Source organism: Watersipora subatra, chromosome 2 (genome assembly GCF_963576615.1).
Source record: "Watersipora subatra chromosome 2, tzWatSuba1.1, whole genome shotgun sequence".
NCBI classification, from domain to species: Eukaryota; Metazoa; Bryozoa; class Gymnolaemata; order Cheilostomatida; family Watersiporidae; genus Watersipora; species Watersipora subatra.
This window is the reverse complement of record NC_088709.1, coordinates 23065506-23090533: the sequence shown is the minus strand read 5'-3', so window position 1 is coordinate 23090533 and position 25028 is coordinate 23065506. Positions and strand designations below refer to the sequence as shown.

Below are 25028 nucleotides of genomic sequence, written 5' to 3'. Positions count from 1 at the left end.
TTTGTTTTGTTTCCTAAAAACAAAACGTACGAGTGGGCTGTTCCACATCATGCTACACCCTTAATACGCATATCCGGTTGAAACTTTTTGATTATATTTTCGTCGATTATATTTCAGAAGCGTATATTATACTAAACCCTCATCAACCGGTTCCAGACTATCCGATTATATAGTAGGTATAGGTGTGGGGAAAGGCTATTGAACTGAGGTTTAGACTCAGTTTTAAACGGATCATGGTTGTCTATTATTGTGACTAACGATTCTTCTGCCACAATTCATGGGCGCATGGTGGCGATAGTTTTCTCTTGTTATATCACCACATGCTGTACTATAAGCATTGCTATAATTTTCTTTGCTGTCGTTTGACTTTAACCACCAACGATCTTCCTCCTACGTGATTTTATTGTTATGTCTATATTTGCCGAAAATTGTCTTTATGATTTTTTAGCTACGTATAGTTTTTTTAGACGCTTGTAACTCTTGAGTGTTTGATTTATGCCAATTGTGAGTTGGGACGAAGTAGGTTCCAACTTTTTATTTAGTAAAGTTTGGCTTTAATATGGTAGTGTTATATTTTTCAAATACTTCGTTGTGGGAAGCTTGCTTTTCTTATGTTAAGAATTCAGTTACCAGTTCAACAAAGAAGCGCTATTTTCGTGGTGCAAGATGAAGTAATTTTTGCTGCGTTTGGTGTTGTTCCGTGTATGCTCATGTTTGTTCAGCAAAATTGTCGTTTTGAAGCAAATATATGAGCGTGGAATGCAGATAACTGTTTGGGTACCACTTTACATTATTTGAATGTCTTTAAATGCGTAAATTTGTAAGCATTTTTGAGACAAAGGAATGCCTTAATATTTTTCATGTTTTCAAACCCAGGCGTTACAACATACAATTTTGCCTGTTTTCCTCTTGTCAGGCTACCTGTCGAAGTGGATGTGTAGTTTGGCTAAAGCTAAGTTGAGTTACTGTTGGAGGTGCAACTATTATTGCAAATTTTTTTATCGAGAAAAATATTTTGTGTTGTTTGTAAAATAGCTGTACATAGTGGTGTGTTCAGTGTAATAGTTGTGGGGAACATCAGCTGTATGAAAGTGTTATTAGACTATTTTTACTAAGTAAACTGAATCGCTAATGTACTAATATTTTATGCTGTCTAGTTGTATGTATGACTGTGTTATAGCTATAAATTCAGAACAATCCCATGTTTATGTCTGCACATTAGCTTTGTAGTGGAAGGAGCCTAATAGTGATTTTTAAAGATTGACAGTTATTGCTAAACGATGTAATGATGTTGCCAATCAATGTTTTAACATAAGCTGTATGGTTATTGTTTTTTTTGTTTGTTTTTTCTAGCAAGGATAATTGTGACAGAAACCTTTTATGCATGTCTACATTAACTATAGTTGACATTGTAGGAGTTGGCATTTCGGGACATTTCACCATACCCGTAAAAATACGGGGCACACTCGATGCTTGGAATTTCACTTTATTAACATTCACTAAGTCATATTTACTAAACTTCTGCCAACACCTACAGCCCTTTGGGTACGTACATACATCTAGATCTCATGATGGAGTTATCTGCACATGACAAAACTTCAGAGGAATTATATGATTACTTCAAAGTTGATGATACTGGTTTAACCGATAGTCAAGTTGAAACTAACAGAAAGAAGTACGGCCCTAATGGTAAGTTTGTTATTTTCCATTGTTACTTTTACGTTTAGGTGCTGTCTTGTTCTTTGTATATTTCCTGTCACTGTTTTGAGCGTTCACACGTGAATACTCTGCTTGTATCATGTTTTGAGTTACAGTACTGCAATGGCTTCATAGACAATACGTTTATTTCAATATGGACTAATAAAAAGTTATCACATAATTTTGCTGAAGATGACTATGACTATGAGGTTTTGCTCTTAAATGTCAATGTATATTGAATTTGCTTTTGTGTCATCCAAATCCATAGTTGTAAGAAAGCTAGCTAATTAAATATCGACACGTAGGTGAAGTAACACGAGTTGGGCAGCCCGCTGTTAGAATTAGGTCTAGTTCACCCATTCATGTGAAACCACGCGGGGTTGAGTAATCCTTTGAGCTTTGTTTACTGATTATAACGATTGATGATAAAACTGGTCATAATTTGTGTCCTAATGCAACGTGTCCGTTGAATAACGTTTTTGGGCTGGCCATCAAATGAATGGGATAAGGTATGTCGATTGCTGATGTAATGTGGTATCATGACTGGAATTCATTACGAATAATATCTAGTTTATACGTAGCTTTGATGGCTTACTAATGGTTATATTTGGTTTGTTTTGTAGAGCTCCCAGCTGAAGATGGTAAGCTTTATTATAAATTGATGAGTTGTGAGGTTATTATGTACACAAAAACTTTGGCTGCACAATGAATTTGATTTAGGCATAAAGACTGTGCCAAAACCATAGCTGAGAATATTATATAGCTCATGGGCCTGAACCTTTCTATCTTAAGTATAGCTGAATTTGTAGCCATTGCTGCTGTAGACGCCCTGTTCACACCTGTTCACGATAACACGCTATGGTGTTCTTTCATCTTTTGTAGGCAAGAGCTTGCTGACTCTGGTCTTAGAACAATTTGATGATTTGCTAGTAAAAATTTTACTCTTAGCCGCATGCATATCCTTAGTAAGTATTTTATGGGTTCAATATGATGATTAGTGTGCTGCAAGTCTTGCATTATTAATTACTCATAGCTTGTACCTGCTTCACCCTTTTTGATGGTTAAGATGAGTCGGTCATATGTGCATTGTATTACTAGAGTCTGATTTCACTTGTATCTCACTTGATTTCACTTAGTCATAGTCTACGCTGACTGGCTTCCCTAGTCAGCTGGCATATCGCTCTTACTAGTGAACTAATTATATTGAACAGCCATAACTTTTCATTTGCTTTTCAGACACTGATTGTTTTGGCTGTTGTTTAATATTTGACCGTTTTCTCTTGTCTGATATGTAGTCTTTGTACATGGTTGTGTGATATAGTTTTTCATATTGTCGAGGTGGCGAGCGTTTGTTTTAGCCACTATAGGTTATCATTACATTAGAAGAGTTCAAACATTAGATTCTCATGCATGACACTCATCTCTCATGCGCTACTCTGGAACATTTGTGTGGAATGTAAACAATAGTGTTAGCTGTTTGGCTGTATTTCAGTACCATGGAGTGCAGTTCCAATTAGACATTGCAAGTAACTGTTCTAGAAATTCAGAAGGTTATGCTATGTTATTGTAAGTCAATGATCTACACTGTATTGGTTGACATCAGCTGTTTTGTATAAACCATGTATCTATAACTTTTTGATAGGTAGGAGTACTTAGTAACAAAATGGTGTTTATTGTGACATGCCATAAGAAAATGAATAGACAGGCATTGGAAATTATTGAGCGAGTTGAACAAAGTGTTTTATAAGTTGCTAATTTAATAGTATTGTAGAGTCGGGATAAAGATTTGAAGGTTGTAACAACAGGAAGTTCTTAAACTAAAACATGCGATGGTGGATGTAGTATGTTGGTGTCAGGAAATGGAGAACAATGCTTGTCATATGTGTGGAGAGATAAATACAAATGTTCTGGATATAGTCAATGTTGAATTTTGAAATCTGTAACACAAATGCAGAAATGAGCAAGTTTGGGATAAGGCAATACGTTGAAAGATTTTGCGATGTGATTGGTGGAAGTGTGATGAGCTGGAATACTCGATCACAAGTTGCAGTGTAGATTTCTGTAGTAGGATTTTTTTATTCTTTTGTAGGTTTTGGCTTTATTTGAAGAACATGATGACCCAACTGAACAACTGACTGCCTATGTAGAGCCATTTGTTATTCTCCTTATTCTAATAGCCAACGCAGTTGTTGGTGTCTGGCAGGTACATTTCTTTTGCGTTCGTTATAACTCCCTCTTCACGCCTGTGCTTTGGTCTATATATTTCACTAGACTTCTCCTGAATGCTGTCTTATACCAAAGGGGTGCGTGTGTAAATACAAGTATATGCTGGTAATAGGCTCCATGACATTTGTTCTTGTAATGGCCCCTTGGCCATGACACCCACACTTCAGTAATGTCTGTTCCTCATAGCTAGCAATTGGCCCGCAGGTGACGCAGACATTATACCAAAGCTAAAATTATATTTTCCCCTCCTTGCTATTTTTGTTTTTAAGTTGTGAAACTGTGTCAGTTCGGCATTAGCTCTCGGCAATTTTTGGGTATTGAGCTAATAATTTTCCCCAAAAAAAGAATGGTTATTCAAAGAGCTGATGCCTAAAGGAGATTTTCACTATAGCGCTTGTACTATTCTTGTTGAGCATGTAGAAGCTCATCGTCTGATGCTGGATGTCTAGTGCTGGACACTCAGTTTCGCAGTTTAACATTGTACACCAGCATATTGACTTACGTGTCTACAACTACTAGCCTGATCTGCTTATAATGACTGCGTTTCTTGGATCTCACCATTTTTCCTTGCTAGTCAATGAAGTCTTGTGCATTAGGCTCACTAGGCATTACGTTAATATTGTTTGCAATACATCGGATTGTTGGTAGAAATATAGTCTGCCACAATTTGCAATTTTATTAGTAAATGCTCATTGCTTAGTGATGGCATCACAGAGTTAAGTACAAGTGATTTAGGCACACCGTGCTCTTGTTTTCAATGTTTAGGAATTATACATGTTAGCCCTTAACGCAGCCTGCTGCAGCGCTGTGCAGTTACTGTTTCCTGTCTGATTGCTCAAAGGATACTGCTTTTGCCTTGTCATTCTTAAGGCTCTAAAAATCCTAATTGTAATTGGCTTATTAAGGCAGATTTTCATATCAAATATGTTTTGGTAAAGGTTTCTTTCACATAAAAACCAGATTGTTGTATTGTAACATGCTGGCCCTTCGCAAGCAATAGACTCGGAAACTGCTGATAAGAGCTTGCTGTCTCAAAGTAACTTAATCGTGTCAAATCCACGATACCGGCAGCTATATACTCAACCTCTTTTGTGAACAGAAAAATAGTTCTCACAGCTGTAGCTGTCAGATTTCGCCTCTTGTTTTATGTAGCCCATGTTGAGATCATTTAGGCAATGTTCAAACATATTGCCTTGTGTATATGCACTTAATTATTTATTGCAAGAGTTAGGCTGGCTGTCACTGAGTTAGCAAAGGGAAACGAGGGCTAATAAGTAAATATAATGAAGTAATGAGTAAGCAAAGGTTAGATTGAAAGAGTTCAATAGTTCTCCGGTCTAATTAGCTCCTTTCAAGCTGTAAAACTATCACTTACCTCACCAGTTCGACATTAATTAATTTTTGGAACTCTGATCAGATGAATTCTGGTGTTGCACGGGTAATAGGTTTTCGCACAGAAAATTTATTTTTAATCAACATATACAACATTTACCGTTCTAACTTTTAAATGAAGATATTTGTTTATTTCTATCCGGCCAATAGATAATTTAAATATTTGAAAGCTCGAGGCAGGGCTAAAACATTTTGTGGAAAAATATTTCTCACATCTTATGTTATACATTTGTTTAAGAATTAAAATGGCTTATGAACAGTGGCAGGTAACGTAGTTGATTTTGACTAAGTTTTTTCATTAATGAATTTGAGGAACTTAAGCTAGTAAGTTAGGGCTTGTCATGCATTTTCTGGTTAGCCTGAGAGATTTTTTTTTGATGCGATAAGTATATGTTGTGATCAGCGGCTCGTCTGAGTATATGTTGTAAGGATGTTTTCCAAAACAGTGAATTGATATCTTGCAAAATATGGTGTGTTCTGAGGCATAGATTGCTATTAGATATTTGGAATTGCCAGATTATATCACACATTACCACCCAAATGTTCGTCTATCTATTGACGTTCAATACAAAAGATATCAGATGCCAATCGTGATTCACCTACACTTGTGAGACAGGACGTCGCATCACTCCAAATTTAATCAAGACCAATTAAAATTGGGCAATAATATTATATGGGCTTTACATATTACTGACCAATGAATGTTGTTGTGTAACGTAACAGAGTAGGATATTTTGTTGTTAGGATAGGAGGTGGAAACTTTCAAGCAGTCTACATCTGTTTTCTTTTTATACCACATCAACATCTTAAGTTGGGGATGGCTTCCTGTTTGGCGTGACCGACATCTTTTGAAAGCTGCACAAGTACTGGCAATTATTAAGTAACCCTACTGGTAGCTGTAGGAGCGCCAAGGCAAGCTGCGGTAGTACAGGAGTTGCTTCTCTTGTAGGAACGAAATGCTGAAAGCGCAATTGAAGCTTTGAAGGAGTATGAGCCTGAAATTGCCAAAGTGATTAGGAAAAGTCATCGCGGGATACAGCGACTGAAAGCTCACGAGCTTGTGCCCGGTGATGTGGTGGAAGTTTCAGGTAGGCGCACCTCTCGCTTGTGGCCAATGTTTTGGGGATTATTGTAACCTCAGTTTTCCAGACTGAAATTGTTGATTTGAATATATTTTCAAATGAGTGCATCAAATTTGTTGACATTTATTTACCAGGTTGACCTTTAGTGGGAGAGTTTGTTGTTACATAATTGAACTGAGCTTTTTAACATTGTTTTTAGTCTGTATTGTTTTGCTGTAGATTAGTTATTGTGAAAGCAACCTTTTTACTTTCCCCAGGTCAGCAGCAGTATCATGCGTGCAAAACTTAATATAAAGGGCACGTAAACTTGAATTTTTCATTTGTGAGAAGGATGAAAATGAAAAAACCGGTTTTAAAAATGAGGCTGTCTTCGTTTATAGGAAGTCCAACATTTAATAGCTGTCATGTCATACCTGCTAACTGTGGTGGTTATGACGCATCGCAACATTTCAGACACAGCATTCCGTTTAGCATAGCATGTTTTTATTTGAAAAGCTTGACTCCCAAATGTAATAGAGAAGGATTTGGTAGTTTTCTCTTCCTAGATTGTCAATAGTGACACCCTTTACAAAAGATTTTGGGAAAATATTCATGAAGTGGTAGTATTTTCTGTGAATTGATAGCATTATAGGAAATTTGAACAAAACAAGAACAATTAAGGTAGTCCTGATTATGATATATGGTCGAGGTTGCTTTGTTCTACCATATCAGTTGCGCTATGAGAGTGATGGTTAACAGTCAGTTTTCAAAATCGGAAGGCCAAGCAAATGCAAATCATTGTTTTTAAAATTTGAATTCAACACAGTGTAGTTTGTGCTTTGAATGTTAATATCTACACTCGTGCCTTATCAGAATTTTGTCATAACCCAAATTAACAGAGAATTGAGTTTCGACATTCAGATATCTCAGTTATTTCATGTCAAGACCAGTGAAGTCAGACTGTTGTAATCAATATAAATTTTGACTTATTTCTAACAGTGCATTTTATAAACATTGCTTTTGACTGTCCTGGTGAGAGATATGTGAGCACGCTGGTAGTTACCTTATTACAGCAATTAAAGATGGACTCGGAGATTTTATCAGAAACTATTGGTATTCTATCATATGCGATTGTTATTGATGTACGATGTGATCTAATCGGCTGTTTCTAGATTAAAATCGATAAAACTTCATCACCATTAAAGCACTCCGAAAAAAATACGTGCGATATGACATCACTAGTTGATATCCTTGAGATAGTTGGTATCGGCTATTGCGTTCAAGTTGCAGCATTGTTGCAAGTTGCAGCATTGTTGCAAGTTGCAGCATTGTTGCAAGTTGCAGCATTGTTGCAAGTTGCAGCATCACGCCTCTTTATTCTGTCGGTCTCTTTGCAACTATAGATGTCATAATTTCACTTTCGATTGATTGGAGCGTTTTAATTGTGGTCCAGTTTTATCAATTTTAATCTTGGAACATCCTGGCCATCAGATGACCTCAAACATCAACAACAATCGCAAATGATAGAAAAATACTGATATTCGCTGATAAAATCTACTAAAAATGTTGTGCAAGTTAATCTTAAAGAAGCAAATGCTGGTATATTATATCAGAGACAAGCTGCTTCTGTATTCAAGACTGAAGGCTGTTAATGGCTGTAAATAGATGCCTTTACCGGTCAGACTGCTATTTCTTTTCTACTTCTACATGTAGCTTTACATTGTAGTCTTTCAAAAGAATGAAACTTCTCTTTATGAACACTACGTTTCTTTTTGCGCTGATTAAAATCTTTTTCAATGTGTAACGGTACTCCAATTTTGTATTGTAACCGAGCGAGTTCACAGCACTCTAAGCGATCTGTATATAGCTTGCCATTCAGCCTCGTCTTTGCGTTGCGACGTGCATCAGTTTCTCCTTGAAAGGTTTTTGACCTTCACCAGTACTTGTCAGTTAGTTATCGAGCCAGAGTGTGGGTGGAATTCTTTGTTCGGTTTTACCGTGTCTATAGTAATCTAATCATCTCACCATTTCCTCTCACGTTCGCGCATACGGCTGCTCTGTATATACATATACGAGTAGGCCTTTAACCCTTGCGTTGTGTGAAGCAAAGCAAATATTGTTATTAGGTTGACATTTGCCACTGAGAATCCTTCTATGTGTGCGTAGCTGCTGCAATCACACCGCGTGAAAGCATGCAATTGGTTAGCTTCATTCAATTATTGACCTGTAATTGGAGTTATTGCTAATGTACTATAGATTTGTTGGGGTGGGGGTCACCTCTATCTTGTTAGATAACCTAATGGGCTGTAGGCTACGTTCACCATTGGCGCACGGCATGTTGGACTGCTGTTGCCCAGCTTTGCGGCTATTATTTCTGTTGTAGTATTACGTTTAATATTTGCTTTTATCATTAGACCATAATAGACAAACTGTGATTACTTATTAGCTGAGGATCGCCTTTCCGTCCTAAATAATCTTCTTCTTATATGGACATATGCATTCAGCTGACTGCGTCTCCTTTCCACTTAACCCCTCACTTAAGTAGAAACACAAATTTGTTAGTGAATGTTGCTGCGCGAAGGATAGGGTGTTATATTATTTGCATTGTGTATTTGTTGAGTCTATAATGTTATAGCAGGGTTAAAGGGTGACTGCTTAGACAGACCGGTGTTTAGCGCTGATAAATTTGGCATGTACTTGCAGCGGCACCAACTTTGGGTCCAGTGTGTTGGTATTTGCTGATAGCGTTTTCGCATGGGTTGTTTGCCATAACCTAATTTTGGCAACGACCAGTGCATGTTTCGCATTTCAAACAACAGAAACTATAAATTTGTGATTGCAATAATTTTTATTGTCGCTAATAAGAATAGAGAAGCGAGTGTCAGTGAAACGAGCCTTGCACGTTATATACAAGTAGATTTACATAGAAATGAGCAAGTGTTGCATAGAGCGCCATAAAGGAAAGTTGGCCTGTACAGCTACTACCTGAGGTATAGCATGCTGTTCAGCTCATGCGATTTAGTTTCTGTTGTTTAGCGGATGCCCCAAGTCGCAAATGATTGCCGAATCTGCCTAGGATAAGTTTCTCAAGTAATTCTCCGACAGAGCTATTCAGAAGTTGGACATTTTTTAGTTGTTATCGGTGAAAAGGCACTTATGTAACCTCAGGGGATTGTTAAGGGAACAACTGTTTGGTTGTAGTTGGTGACAAGGTGCCGGCTGATATCAGGCTGACCAAGATATATTCGACTACTCTGCGAGTTGACCAAGCCATTCTTACTGGGGAATCTGTGTCCGTGATTAAGCACACTGATGTAGTCCCTGACTCCCGTGCTGTCAACCAAGATAAAAAGAATTGTCTCTTTTCGGTCAGTTAGTACCTGTAGCTTGTTTGCCCATCTCATTATTTATTTATGGTTGGTTTTTTATACACTTTTTGTTTCCTAGCAAAACATTGCTTTCGTTTAAAGTGATGCAATTCCCAATTGGGTAAGGGGTATGCAATAATAGATATGTGTGTTACAGGGTACGAACATCGCAGCAGGAAAATGCAAGGGAATTGTCTATGGCACTGGAACCAATACAGAAATTGGTAAGCTAAGGCTCTAGAATGGCCTTGACTAACTTCTCGGTGAACTTGCCCTGCCGAGTCAATTAGATACCTGCCAATAGCAATTAATTGAGGAAGAGTTGATCTGCAGTGCTTGTTAGTTTATTATGGTACAGCAGGAAGGCTAGCTGTAATTATTCTCACTTAACCCCTTGTTCCATAAAGTAGTGATGCCGAGCATCTCTTTCCTGGCCTGTATGGATCATCTCCCATACTTATTGCGAGGTTTGATCATGGCAATGCCTAGTCAGTTAACAGAAAGCCCGGAGTAAAATATGGTGTAAGGGTCGCCAATAATACAGAATTTTCTTAGATGTTAATTTTCTTATATATCTGAGCAGTAAAATGGCTGACAAACTCCAGTTATTGCTCTGATTAGACCATTCATTTCGTGACGATATTGTCCAATTTTCACACATTACAATTTTTGCTAAAGTAAGATACATAAAGGTTGGCCTCTTGACAGGAAAAATCCGTGATGAGATGATGGAGACCGAGGCAGAAAAAACTCCTCTGCAGCAAAAGATTGATGAGTTTGGAGAGCAACTCTCCAAGGTGGGTCGCAGGAACTGCCAGAGTTGGTTGTTGATCGGTATATGACACAAGTAATATGTGGTCTCGGGCATTCCCCTTCTGTTCATAGTCCCTTTATTTGCTTTGGTGGTACAGAGGTTTATGAAGTTCAAAGTGCGAGAGTTATTTATGGTGTAAACTAAAAAACTACTATGTGAAAATGGATCAAATGTGCTCACTGCTGTACGACTGCTTGCAGGTAATCACTGTCATCTGTATCCTCGTCTGGGCTATCAATATTAGCCATTTCAATGATCCTATCCACGGTGGCTCATGGATGAAGGGAGCCATCTACTACTTTAAGATTGCCGTTGCCTTGGCTGTCGCCGCTATCCCCGAGGGTCTCCCAGCTGTCATCACGACGTGCCTTGCTCTTGGTAAGAAGTTAGTTGATGTGATGGGGTAGGAGTGAAAAGAATGATTTATTCACCATTTTGTCTCTCTTGGGCAACGAGGCTAAATTATATCCGCATCTTGCAAGCTGGCAAGGCAGTGTTTTTAGTTGAATTTTTAGTTCCCCATAGGTTACCTGTGTTATTTTATTTAAGATAATGCAGTGACGAAATGTTGACCTCTGAACATCTTGAATAGGTATAAAGTTAAAACTATTTACTAGTTTGTTGTCAACTGGTCTGATATACCAGCTGATGGTGCTCCTAAGTGGTTCTCAACATATGGTCATCCTATAGCTACATACTATGCTTATTGGCTTTGTAAAATCGATAGACATCTCTTTTGAGCCTAACCCGATGATTAACTCGGACCATATTGTCCAGTTCATTTGTTGTGACAATTTCATTGTCCAAAGGTGAAAAAGAAGATAAATTGATCCTAATTTGACATCAATATGATATCTCTACTGGTGGTTCATGTCTGGGTAAAGGTTGGCGAGGCCTTCAGTATGTCTTACTTAGTTGCCAAAACCGCATTAACATTATACATCGTGTAGTCTTTTTGGAGTTCTTGTTGCAGAGGTAGAGCTCTTAAACACCAAACAAACAGATTGATGTCAAGTCTTGACATGCTGCTAATAAGCTATACAAGGCAAACAATCATTGGCCAGAATTTATTCTGAATAAATTCAGAAGCAGCAATCAGAATTTATTCAGGATCAATAGGACAAAATGACCAAACTTCTAAATCTTTAAAAACAATGACTAACAATCTCTATGAGCTCTACAATCTCTCTATGAGCTCTACAATCTCTCTATGAGCTCTACAATCTCTCTATGAGCTCTACAATCTCTCTATGAGCTCTACAATCTCTCTATGAGCTCTACAATCTCTCTATGAGCTCTACAATCTCTCTATGAGCTCTACAATCTCTCTATGAGCTCTACAATCTCTCTATGAGCTCTACAATCTCTCTATGAGCTCTACAATCTCTCTATGAGCTTACAAAGCTGTTTGCTGAAAAAAACTTGTAGTCTTAAAAATGGAGACAAAGATTTACTCTTCGTTGCACATTGGCACACTGGTACTTTGTACCCAATTGTGTTAATCAGCTCATGCGCAGCCACAAAGGTGAATATTAAGGAAAAGTACCATTTCATTAATTGAGCCCAAATTTTGCATATATCCAAGTATGGCATTTATTTTACATGCATGTAAGAAAATGGAGTAGATGTAAGACGCTGCTGTACCACGAATATGGGGTAGAAGAACAGCTTCCACAATTATCAGTTTCATGAAACCATTTATGAACCAAAAACGAAAGTTGCGTTACTAGTGAAAATTATGTCCAAGAAGACTTGACACTATGGTCATCACAGCGCACTATAATGACAGCGAAGATGAAATGTGTTAAAGCCTTGAAATGATCATATAGGCTACTCTTTTGATTGACTTGGTACCTCCAGGCTTTCAGGAGAAGCTCTGGTTTGAAATGTGAGATAGAAGTGGTCACAATCACCTATGTACACCTCATTCCCCATTCGTGAGATGAGTTTATAAAACTGCGGCATCATGCTGCTTTAAGCTTGGATGCTCCAACGCCTATTGTATACATGCTCACTTTGTATGCATAGCGAATGTATATTTAGCTACACACTATGTAAGCTGCTACGCGAGTGCCTGACAGGTTGTAGGATTCTTCTCCTTATGTCAGCAGGGACTTTTATAACCCACTCCTCATCTCTCGCATGTATTAGCATTTATCCTACTCTTATAACTGCATTTGCGAGTTATGCTAAAAGAATGACTTCGGGCCGAGTTTCCTGTAGCAGCTGCACAAAATTCTGCAGGCGAGTCAAATTATTTTTGTGTCAATAGCTTATTCTCTCTCAATATTTTTGGTTGGCTATGAGCAAACATTTATTGCTCTAAAAAGTTGCTAAAAATAATAAGCTCGTCATTGCAATAATTTTCCTTCTATAATAAGCAGAGCATAAAGGATTGCTTGAAACCTTGAATGATTTAGCCAATATACGATCAGTCTGGATATAATTGAAAACTGTCATTTTTTATAACTTAAACCATCGTCAGGCATTATCCACCCGTGTAACCATCAGTGTAGCTGCCCCTTTAGGTATATATGTGGAGCTAGTGACTATGGTTCCTAGCCAACGATCTGATGTTCACATCTGCTTGCATCATTGACTCCAACTGTGCAACCATGTCATTATCATGGTGTAAAGGTCATAGACTGTGCCTGGTTATTTGTAATGGCAACAGGTCGAGTTTGTTTTACAAGCGGGAGTGTTGATTTTTGGAGTTTATGACCGATTAGTTACGTTGATGAGGCTGATGAGGGTAAGATAGAGCAGAAGTTATGCCTAATAGGGATTAGACTCATCACTAGATGTATATATAGATTAATGCATAACATGCGTAGGCTTTACGTTTACACGCATTCCTAAAATGTATTATACATGCGGTACTGTTTGGCCATCATCAAAGAGCCCCAACCTTATAAAATTAGTATTAAATTAATAGCGCTGCTCGAGAAAGTAAAAATACTAGAGCTGTGAATATGGCGGAGTGTTATTAGGTGCACGGTTGGTTACATTGTTTCTTCCTACCAATATCCTCCCAGAAGTTCAGCAAAGATTATTCAAGCTTGCCGAGAAGAAAGCATGAATTGCGAAGCAGATCTTTCTGCTAACTGCACGTTTTGCTGCAATGTTGAGAAGGTTGTCATCGTCGTCGACTATTTTATTAGGAACTCGACGTATGGCCCGAAAGAATGCTATTGTGAGGAGTCTACCCTCCGTCGAAACCCTGGGTTGCACTTCTGTCATATGCTCTGACAAGACTGGCACACTCACCACCAATCAGATGTCTGTCTGCAGGGTGGGTTATTCTTTTTATTCCCTTACGACTGGCATTCTCTTTGTTGAACAATGTACTTCAACTCCCTACTTATGTCCTACTTCTATGTACTTGTGTCACATACTTGAGCATTTATACTTGTTTATGTTTTTCTTGTCTTAATCTTTGAACTGTTCAACTTATCAGTTTGTAAATAGATTGGAAATAGGACATCTGTAGCAATGAGTTTATAGAGAAACAACTTGCTGGTTTATTTATGATACTGTGTTTATATTATAACATCTTGCTGTAACATCATCCCTGATTATCCTACACTGTACGTTACCAGATCATAGCACAAAAGTCTTAATGCACTACCGACGGAGCATTTGTCTAAACTGCTGCACGAGAGCTCATATATTATGGTTTTCTTCTTTAGTAGGTTACCAGTGCGTTAATTGATGCGCAACCTATTCATGCGCATAGCCATAAATACTGAAAGACTACGTCGAGTTCACTTGGCAATGGTATCCTCTTACTATCGTATGCGTCACAACTTATTAATAATTCACAGGTGATGCTCTATTTGTAGATGTTTGTTTTTGACAAAGTTGAAGGTCCCAATCCCACAGTGCACGAGTTTGATATCACCGGATCAACGTACGCTCCTGATGGCGATGTCTACAAGAGCAACACTCGTGTGAAGTGCTCCGACTATGAAGCCCTTAATGAGATGGCGACCATTTGTGCTCTCTGCAATGATTCCAGTGTCGATTACAATGATGTAAGGGAGCTTCTTGGCCGTACTGTTTATTTTCATGTTTATCCATATCGATGTCTATAATCTACCCTCGCCATGTTAGGCTGATCCTGCTCATCTTTGAAACTGGTTTCTAATCATTCTCGCAGTGCCTTCCTCCCAGCGCCCTCCTCCCAGCGCCCTCCTCCCAGCGCCCTCCTCTCAGCGCCCTCCTCTCAGCGCCCTCCTCTCAGCGCCCTCCTCTCAGCGCCCTTCTCTCAGCGCCCTCCTCTCAGCGCCCTTCTCTCAGCGCCCTCCTCTCAGCGCCCTCCTCTCAGCGCCCTCTTCTCAGCGCCCTCTTCTCAGCGTCCTCTTCTCAGCCCCCTCCTCTCAGCGCCCTCCCCTCAGCGCCCTCCTTTCAGCGCCCTACTTGCAATGATTGGATTTATGCTGTCATCAATTAACACAATTATAACTCTCTTATGACCTAAAACTCCTGGAAATCGGTTAGTCTCACAGCAACACTCCTCTTATGGACCTAGTCATAAACTTACAGCTTGCATCACTTTGTTGTCTTGCAGAGGAAGAGCGGGTTTTGTGGGTGCACTGGGCAGTCTGATGGAGACCAGGTTATTTGGCTCACGAATTTGCTTATGCTAGCTTGTTCAGTGATTTACTTGTTATCGCTTATTCCCTTGTATGTAAACAGTTATTTGATTTATGATGCCTTTCACGTCAGGAATTGTATGTCTATGTATCAGAAATTTACTTTGCATGTCATCATTATTTGACATTTGGTTGTGTAAACCAAACGTGAAGAGCAAACTTGTCACATACTTTTATATTGCACTAACTTACATTGCACTCACATTACACTTACAAGTGAATTTCATTTTCTGCTGGTAGATTTATGTAAGTTTTGGACTCAATTGGGTTTCAATTTAACTACCAAACACAGGCAGACTTGGGTCATCGGGACAGGTGGTAAACCCTTCCAGTCAATTGTACAACTGCAGCTGTTGTGTTTCAAGTCTCAACTATTGCAGGGGTTGGCCATTGATCACTTGTTAGCTTGAGTAAATATTGTCGTTGCGCAGGCAAAGGGTGTTTATGAGAAAGTCGGTGAGGCGACAGAGACGGCCCTTACAGTTCTTGTTGAGAAAATGAACGTGCTCAATACGGACAAATCATCCCTAACCAAGAAGGAGTTAGGTAGGTGGCTCATGCATCTGTTAGACTCTCCGTAGCTCTTCATTTGCTCTTTGAAAATTGCCTTCTAGCTGTACTGATTCCCAGTATTTGCACCAACATTGTGGGTAAAATATAGCTTTGACCTGATCATATTGGAATTTGAGCTTGAGCTTTCTAGCTAACAGTATAGTAATTGTCTGGGTCCATTTGTTCCAACAAGACAGTCTGTAGGTGCTGCATTTTATTCGATCATAATAGCTTATTGATGGTTACACGGCGGGATTCTATATACCATTTTCTGTTATGCTACACGCAGGCACGGCATGCTGTCACACCATCCAGACCAATTTCCACAAGGAATTCACCCTCGAGTTTTCGCGTGACAGGAAGAGTATGAGCACCTACGTCGTGCCCAATAAACCGACACGGGCTGCTGGTGGAGCCAAGATGTATTGCAAGGTGTGATATCTTCTCTCTTATTACCAGCATATTGCTTCAGTCATGCAGTGGAGTGATACCGTGCGTTTTACAGTAAAGTATAAGCTAGCGAATACAGCTCTGGTATGTTAGACAGATATTAATCCTGTCAGTTCCCATCTGTTGGAGAGGTTACTGTCTGCTCCTGACGTGATGCTGCTTTATATAGTCTTTACAAGGCATAAGAATGACGGTGGGTGGATGGTTGAGCATACCGTCAGCTGTTAGGACTGGTTCTGACCGAGTAACCTATCAGATCATCCTCTACACATTTTCACAAATACTTGTAACTGGCTAGAGCTATGCCAAATCGAATTTGTTTATTTTTGGTTTCCTATTCACTCGAGAGACAGAGAGATGCATCTTTATTTTATGTAACTAAACGGGTGCTTTATTCAATTTGTTATGAATATGTAGGTCTATGCATGCAGATACACTTTCCATGGTGACTCGAGTTTGTCTAAGCTCACTGCGCATCTGGAAAACATTCATCTGTTGTACAAAGGCTCAAAATAGTATCCTTCGATCCTTGTTGCCGGCTATTTATGCTCTGTGCTGTGCCAAGTGCAGATGAGAGACAAAAGCTGATATCATGAGGCCGGGTTTTGATTGTGACCATATGTAACCCATTGAATATGTGAAAATTGATGCAGCGGTTGTTGCTGCTTGCATGATTTGTTGCTCTACCTAATTGCAGTATTAGCATTTGGATTATGTAAACCGCTTGCCTGGACACTGACGTTAGACACGAGGCTCGAGTTATCACACATAGCTTTTGATTTGCGATCGAGCTTTGTCTTAGTCTAATTTTTTTCATTGGCAAACTGCTGTGAAGTTAAAGTTAATAAAAACTGACATTCAATGTCAGCATTTCCATCTGTAAGTTCTGTGTAAGTTTTCTTGACTAAGATATCGTTGGAAATGCTTTGGTTTTCACACTTTCCATGCTTGGTATTTATTATGGATTGTTAAACCCGGGAAAACTTATTCCAAGAAACTTCTCATGACGGCGACATTATTACCAGTTCTATTTCAATTTTTTATTTATTGCTAAGATCTAGGGGATGCATTTACACATCACCTTATGGGATTGTGCGACAGCATTTGCGTTGTCTTCATAAAAATCTTAGTAAATAGCACTGTTTAGTCAGAAGACAATTCCATTTTTGGGATATTAAAACTGCATGAGCAACTCATACTTTTACCAAATTAAGAGTCGGATAAGAACACCGGGGAAACCTCATTGCATGCGACGAAGTTGTACAATTTTTGCTTAGGATTGGACAACGACATTTGCTTCCGCTCTGTAGGGTGCACCTGAAGGTGTGTTGGATCGCTGCTCATACGTAAGATGTGGCACACAGAAGGTGCCAATGACTGCTGTGCTCAAACAGGAAATCATGAAGCGCATAAAGGCTTATGGTACGGGACGTGACACCCTGAGATGTCTCGCTTTAGCCACCATTGATAACCCTCCAAAACCTGAGGATATCGATATGGAGGATTCTAGAAAGTTTATTCAATATGAGGTAGGGTAATAAAAGCTCTTTATTGAGCACTGTAAATATATGCAGCTCATGTCCCTGTTCAGCAGCAAGAATAGCTAGAGTGGAAGAAGAATCATTTCTTGCAGCTTTGTGCTAGCTATGTTTGTTATTTCATTCTGTTGTGAATAGGTAGTATATTGTCAGTAACACTGGTAAGTTTGGCAATCGTTGCAGAAAATGTGCCCCATTCCACAATTTTATGCTATCTAGAAAGGGAACTAATAATAACTAATATTTGCTACTCCACCTGTACCTTTCGATAGGTTTATCGTTAGATAATATGCATATTTTGCATTTCTAAAAATAATGCTTCGTGAAAAAAATTTGAAGTTGTCTCTCCTTACTGTACAGGTAGATCCGGACTTAGTTTGCACTTTGCAGTTACATTACCCAATTTCGATGAAGCAATTGAAAGTGAAATATTAGTCAGAATTAGCAAAATTCGCATTGGTTGTTTTAATATTTATTTTTGCTATTTATTTTTTGCTGCTTTTATTGTTCAGATCTTTTTTAGCAACTTTAGGATTTTTATAGCCTATTTTATATTTTTTAGACTTTCAAATTAAATACGTCTCTCAAATGTTTCTTGTATATATACACCGCGTATATCCATCTATGGTGTATAATGTTGTTTCGCTGGTTTACAGCTATAGCAATCCGATATAGTTCGAAAGTTGTGTTTTACCTAAATACAAATCTGTCTGTTATAGACGAACATGACATTTGTTGGTGTTGTTGGAATGTTGGATCCACCAAGAACTGAAGTAATGGATGCCATAAAGCAGTGCAGCAAAGCAGGCATCAGAGTTATCGTGATAACTGGTGACAACAAGGTGAGTGATGTGTAGCAAGGTTTTGACTTTACTTTACTTTTTGCAAAGTTTATTGGTAAGAAGCTAGCAATGATCTATTGACTCATTATTTCATCAACAGGACAATAGGCATTGCGCATTTCCACAGTTGGGAGGTGTCTTGATGTTTTGTTGCTGCTATAGGCTACAGCTGAGGCCATCTGCAGGCGAATCGGAGTGTTTGATGAAATGGAATCAACGGAAGGCCTCGCGTACACTGGCAGAGAGTTTGACGATTTGTCAGAGAAAGAGCAGGTAGAAGCGGTGATGAGAGCGAGGCTCTTCGCTAGAGTCGAACCTTCCCATAAGAGCAAGATCGTCGAGCATCTGCAGAGCATGGGCGAGATCTCAGCCATGGTACATTACATTCTAACCTGTTTGCTACTACTCTCTCTGTCCTCTTCTCAATATGTTTAGTAGGTCGTATGCTAAGCATAATACATATAAAGTGTTATCGTTTTATGTCAATGTTTCGATGGCCTAATCTTGGACAATAAGCAACAAACTTTACTAACGTGGCATAAAAATTATCTTCTGTTTACTATTTTATAACTTCTGCCTTGTCTCTATGTTCTGGCGCAAACGAGTTATAATTGTTCGTACCAAATGTGACTGGCTACTAGTACGCAAACATTCTCTACTTACTCACTTTTTTTAGACAGGAGATGGTGTAAATGATGCCCCAGCCCTCAAGAAAGCAGAGATAGGCATTGCTATGGGTTCCGGTACTGCCGTAGCCAAATCAGCTTCCGAGATGGTGCTCGCTGATGACAATTTCTCTTCCATAGTGGCAGCCGTAGAGGAAGGCCGTGCCATTTATAACAACATGAAGCAGTTCATCAGATATCTCATTTCATCGAACATTGGAGAGGTTGTTAGGTGAGTGGGGCGGGAAGGGGGGGGGGGGCTCTTTAGTGTTTTATTCTTACATAACTCTGTAAGTCTTCAGTCTTAGGTGCTGACCTTTGGCTGAATTGTGACTACTTTTAGCTTCAGAGAGCTTGTCTAGTTGATTTTTGGTGTAATTTATCTGCGCTTACCTTTGATCATTTTGCTATCGGCAGCATCTTCTTGACGGCGGCACTTGGCATGCCTGAGGCACTGATTCCCGTACAGCTTCTGTGGGTGAATCTAGTAACAGATGGACTTCCCGCTACAGCCCTAAGCTTCAACCCCCCAGATCTCGATATTATGGACAAACAGCCAAGGGACCCTAAAGAAGGCCTCATCACTGGCTGGTTGTTCTTTAGATACATGGCTATTGGAGGTGAGGTATTTCTTGCACCTGAAGTATTTAGTGTACTACATAATCTTTTTCAGTTCATCATATGGAAATAAAATGGGCTGGCTGATCGTCCTTTTCACTATTACAACTTTTACACCTGCAGAGAATTGCTAGTCCTTTTTGTCTATGCGGTACAGCACATTGATGCTCTGCTTGCAGTTTATGTTGGTGCGGCAACCGTTGGCGCTGCTGCCTGGTGGTTCATGACAGCTGCCGATGGACCTCACCTCAACTACTATCAGCTGGTAAGCTTGTCTCAACTCAATCTCAGAGGTTTGTTAGGTTTGTCGACAAACACTGCGTTGGATTATTTTAAGTATATAAGGCGTGATATTTCGGCTCGCGTACTGATTTCAAATATTCTACAGCTCGAAGCATGCTGGAATGATGGAGAGCAATTTTTGAAGCAATATTGAGTTTGAATGTAAATAAGCTTAGATTATGACAATTGTAAAAGTATCACACTGCATAAAGAATCTTTAGAACCAGTACCAAGTATCGGATGCTGCTCGGTGCCCAAGTTGACGTGGTAAATTCACTATTATAGACCAGACACGAGCATATCAAAACAAATGCTCTCACCCATCCATAGTTCCACTGTTGTGTCATGCTCTGCTTCGTACTGTCTGCTAACTGAAAACTGAATTGTTTGCAGACCCATCATATGCAATGCTTAGGAGAACCTGAGAATTTTAAAGGAGTAGATTGTGACGTTTTTCAGTCACCCTATCCTATGACAATGGCCTTGTCTGTCCTCGTCGTCATTGAGATGCTAAATGCACTTAACAGGTAACTGTTTAGGATTGTTGATGCGTTGCCACGGCGCCACCTTGTCATCAGCCTCTGCTGCGTCACTCGCGTCAGTTTAACCAGTGAACTGGCTAGATGGCAGAGGTTGGCTGGCGGCAACTCATCTCATTGTGATATTGGCAAGCAACTATTGTGAAGGATATCTTCTTTTATACAGACTCATCACTCTCAATGCTTAGCTCAGCCGGCAAATTTCGCGGGTATTGACTGCGCTGTCTTCGACAGTGACATACCACACGGCCTGGCTCTGTCTGTCCTCGTCACGGTTGAGATGCTGAACGCCTTGAATAGGTAATTCGTGGCAGCATCAGCGATGCCATGTGTCTAACCGCTGGAGAGAAGAAACTTCTAACACACATGTGCTGGTCTGGGCTCGTGTCTGCCTGCACCTTTCCTGTGCTCTCCAATTACCAAAATAGCTTTTCTGCTTGTCCACTTTCTCTGAGTACCAGCAGTACAACAGTTGCTTCTAGTGCTTTCTGTTGGTATATAGTACTCACTATCCTCTGGTTGCTGGGTGATGGTTGTATTGCCGGTTGACTGCCTGTAGTGGCTTTCTGGTTTGTACGTTTAGTCAATGAGCCAAGGCTCGTAGGCTAACTGGCTGTTTGCCAGGAGCTATTATCTCTTGAATGTTCTTTGGGTGTTGAGACTTTTGGTTGCGTTCTTTAATTTGTGGTGTCTCCTGTTGAATTTAATATAAGTACGCATTTGTGATAAGTTGAAGCAATGTGGTCATAATTTGAGCAGTGGGAGTTATCACTCCTATGTATGGGTGGAAGTGTGAAATCACAACTCTAAATAACACCTTTTCTTCAACTTTTATGCAATTCCAATCCCTTGGTTTGTTTCTTGATTGAATCTAAAAATAGTCATGCGCTTGCGTACTTTATTTTGCTTGCTGTTGTTTTAAGGTTTACTTCTATGTGTTACATGGATGACTTAGTTTCTCTTACTAGATAGTCGGCCTTAGTTGAAGGGCAAATTATTGTTGTTGATAGTGGACTGTTTGTGTGCATCTAGGAAGATTCTTTGTTGCCGTGTTGCAGTGGGTCTGTGCTTACGTTGTAGAATTATGCAAGAAAGATATTTTTAGTTACACTCTGTTTGTCATGTCCTTGCTCAGTATCTTCTCTCTACTAGAAAACTGTTCATCTTGAGGTCAGCATTAGCTTAGTGTGGCATTTGTTGTTCTAGTCTAGACTGAGCTAAGCATTGATGTGTGGTGGTGAGGCTGGCTGGCTGCCCCAGTAGTTCCTCTAGCACAAATCTTCTGTTGGTTCAAAGGCATTACGGATTTGCTAAACTATGCATACATTTAACTCAATTTCTATTTAACCTCATTCATCAACATGCAACGAGCTTGTAAAGCTTTCACGATTAACTAATTTGTGCTGTGTTACAAGCGCATCAAGACTGGTTCGTGACATATTATATACAAACCAACACTGCTACGTAACATAGTATATACAACAGTTAATTGTGACATATTGCATGCGAATCAGTTCTGATTCATAACATATTGCACCTCCAGCAACAGTAAATTGCGACATTTTATGCCTAAATCAACGCTGATGTGAATTATATAATGTACAAATGTGGTGGTAAGCGAGGTGTTTGTGCTGTTTTAGTTTGAGTGAGAATCAGTCACTACTTTCCATGCCTCCATGGGTAAACCCTTGGCTGGTGGGTGCAGTAGCTCTCTCCATGGCTCTTCACTTCATGATTTTGCACGTACCCTTCCTTTCGGTAAGTCTAACATGCTGCTTGTACCTTCCTGCAAAGTCGCATCATTTCAAATCTGATCTACGATATTTTTATAGTTAGCAAATGTAGGAATGACAAATTGGTAGCTAGTTAGCCACATTTTCCATCGGTCGTTGTACAGTCTGTATGGCCAGATTGTATTTTTTCGTATTTGTAAATCGTATTATTTTCCTAGAAACTGCCGTGTTGATTGTTTGAATTTTCTAATGAAATATTAATTTGATTGCAGACAGTGTTCCAGATTACACCGCTGACTCTAGGTCACTGGGTGGCTGTACTAAAGATTTCATTGCCTGTCATCATTCTGGACGAGTCACTAAAGTTCATGGCGCGAATGCAATCGGAAGGTAGTAGGCCATCCGGTGGAGCTACTGTTGCCCTTATGTGGGCTTGTTATTTCGGCATGCTTTACTATTCTCCTTTGTAACCCTCAGTTTCAACCTTAGATACTTAACGTATAGCATCACGTACAAGCAAGCCTCTTACCATCTAGTGACGATAAAGCCATAATAGAGCCTTCTTCGTTATTCCAGCTTCCTCTCCCCCTTGAAACCAGATAGTTCTTTCTCTCTCTCCTTCTTGCTCTCCTTTCTATTGTCCAACTATTTTTCATCCCTCCCTTTGCCTAGGCTCTTCCCCCTCCCTTTGCCTAGGCTCTTCCCCCTCCCTTTGCCTAGGCTCTTCCCCCCCCCTCCCTTTGCCTAGGCTCTTCCCCCCCATGCACACTCTAGTCTGCTTCCTAGATCTCTAGGCTTGTCTTTTTTCACAAAGATAACCATCGCTACCTATTTATTAAGCAGTAGTCAAACTTGTTCGACACGCTGTAAATATGGCTGTCTTGTATATTTCAAAGGGAGATGTAAAATAAAATGCTTTCACTCAACTTATTTATATACTATAATCTCTGTTTCTCTCACGCTGGGAGGTGTGCTAGCACTCTGGCATAAGCGATAGGTGGTGATGTAGCCGCTTGCTGCACAACCATAAAAGCTGTTTCAAGTTTTTGCATGTATTTAGTTTTGAGCATCAGTACGTTCACAGCCTCTGCCTTGCCTTTGACTGCTGCGATTGTCTGCGAGTTGGTAGTCATTGGTGATTGTTTAGATGGCATATTAGTGTGATTTTACTACTGTTGTATTTTCTGGTCGCATTGTTTCGTAGATTATACTGTTGCATCTTCCTTTACTAATACTGCCTTAATATTGTATAGACAATTCTGCCGCAAGTTTATTATGTATATATCTATTGCGATATATGTTCCAATGCAAAATATAGTGCAGATTACGATTATAAACTTGTGGAGTTGTTTCCCCCTCTTCGATTGGATGAGCGCCTTGTTATATAGAGCCGCATGGTGTGTGCCCTTCAGTAGCTAGCGTTGAGCCCATTTCTTTCTCTGCTCTTCAAATTCAAGGTAAATGTATCGCACTTACTCCTATTATTTTTGAACAAGTAATTTATCAATGCTAGATAGTTAGGAATGCATGCAGTGGTATCGGTTGAATGTATTGGTGGCACTAGGGTGATTACGTCATTAGCTACGCTAAATCTTACCTGGTTGCATTGCTTCTTGTTTGAGGTATTAGGCTACAGCTTGTACACGTGCTGCGACTCAGTGTTAGCACACTAACTGTGAAATCTACTTCATACGCTTACCTTGGGCTAGTACACCCATGAGAATGTATTTTTGTGCATTGGCTGTTCTTCAACCGATGTTGTTACGGGTACATGCGTGTTCCATCACCTTAAAATCGTTGGTTACACTTTTTTTATTGCAGATGGTCCAGTGAATCGCACAAATCCCGAGAAGAAACGTCGTTGAGCAAGATTTGGGGAAAGTTTTAGATATTTGCTGTGATATTTGGCCCCCAAGTTTGACGAGTTATCAAGAGATAGGTGCTTCAACCAGAGTTAGCACCCACTCTATTATCCTGTATTTTGTATGGTTGACAAGTCCCTTTCATATAGACAATCGGTAACATTTGCCAGTTATTAGTAGATGACTTTATAAGGATACGACAATTGTTACTATCTACATTTTCTGGTTCACTCGCATGAGAGAAACCAAGTCGTTAATTCCTCTAACTAGAGTTTTTATTCTTAGTATTGCTCTTCGATTAGCTGTATAAATTCTTTTCCATTAAGAATTATTTTTCGAAAGTGTTTAGCATTGTAGTTCAGTTTTAACAGCTGGCTTTGAGTTGAACCACTTATGCAGGACATTTAAGTTGGGACATTCGTGTAGGATTTAACCTTTTTTTGTTTATTTTATCAAAAATAAAGAAGTAATACAACTTGGTCAATGAACAAACTTGCCGCTTCATCTCAAAGGAAACATCTGATTGCAATCTAGAAATATGGCACACTAATAGTAGCTATAAATGCAGGGGTGACTGAACGGAGAACAATATTCAATTAAGTGTTAATTGTAGTTGGGTTCCTATGTTGGCCGTCATTGATATAGGGTTATTGAATGCATTTGAGTGTACAAAGTTCATGGTATCCGTTACTGTTCGACTATATGCAGTGAGAGTGCTTGTAACGGCGTGTGG

General features: G+C 39.5%; 1 protein-coding gene across 3 annotated transcripts; it reads left to right on the top strand.

Annotated features, from left to right (window-relative positions):
• Window positions 1-96: 96 nt before the first annotated feature.
• Window positions 97-24773, top strand: LOC137387624 (calcium-transporting ATPase sarcoplasmic/endoplasmic reticulum type-like). Of its 3 annotated transcripts, XM_068074104.1 has the most exons (24): window positions 99-172; window positions 1416-1689; window positions 2322-2339; window positions 2581-2663; window positions 3788-3901; window positions 6266-6404; window positions 9579-9745; window positions 9903-9969; window positions 10454-10542; window positions 10760-10937; window positions 13721-13851; window positions 14402-14593; window positions 15646-15760; window positions 16056-16198; window positions 17527-17745; window positions 18474-18596; window positions 18759-18971; window positions 19273-19493; window positions 19679-19881; window positions 20059-20144; window positions 20555-20688; window positions 22341-22458; window positions 22706-22823; window positions 24255-24773. In XM_068074104.1, exons 2-24 carry the CDS (start codon window positions 1569-1571, stop codon window positions 24296-24298), a joined length of 3036 nt encoding a protein of 1011 aa, XP_067930205.1. In that variant the 5' UTR covers window positions 99-172; window positions 1416-1568; the 3' UTR covers window positions 24299-24773. The 3 variants fall into 3 exon arrangements, with proteins under 3 accessions (XP_067930204.1, XP_067930205.1, XP_067930203.1); XM_068074103.1 differs by lacking the exons at window positions 20555-20688; window positions 24255-24773 and adding an exon at window positions 20867-21000 and having other exon boundaries at window positions 97-172; window positions 22706-23134; XM_068074102.1 differs by lacking the exon at window positions 24255-24773 and having other exon boundaries at window positions 101-172; window positions 22706-23134.
• The last annotated feature ends 255 nt before the right edge of the window (window positions 24774-25028 follow it).

Bases quoted from the DNA above. Each gene is read 5' to 3' on its own strand.
- LOC137387624 (XM_068074103.1), top strand. From the start codon at position 1,569: ATGATGGAGTTATCTGCACATGACAAAACTTCAGAGGAATTATATGAT. The intron at 16,199-17,526 runs GTGTGATATCTT...TCCGCTCTGTAG, and splicing joins GAGCCAAGATGTATTGCAAG to GGTGCACCTGAAGGTGTGTT. The intron at 19,494-19,678 runs GTGAGTGGGGCG...TGCTATCGGCAG, and splicing joins AACATTGGAGAGGTTGTTAG to CATCTTCTTGACGGCGGCAC.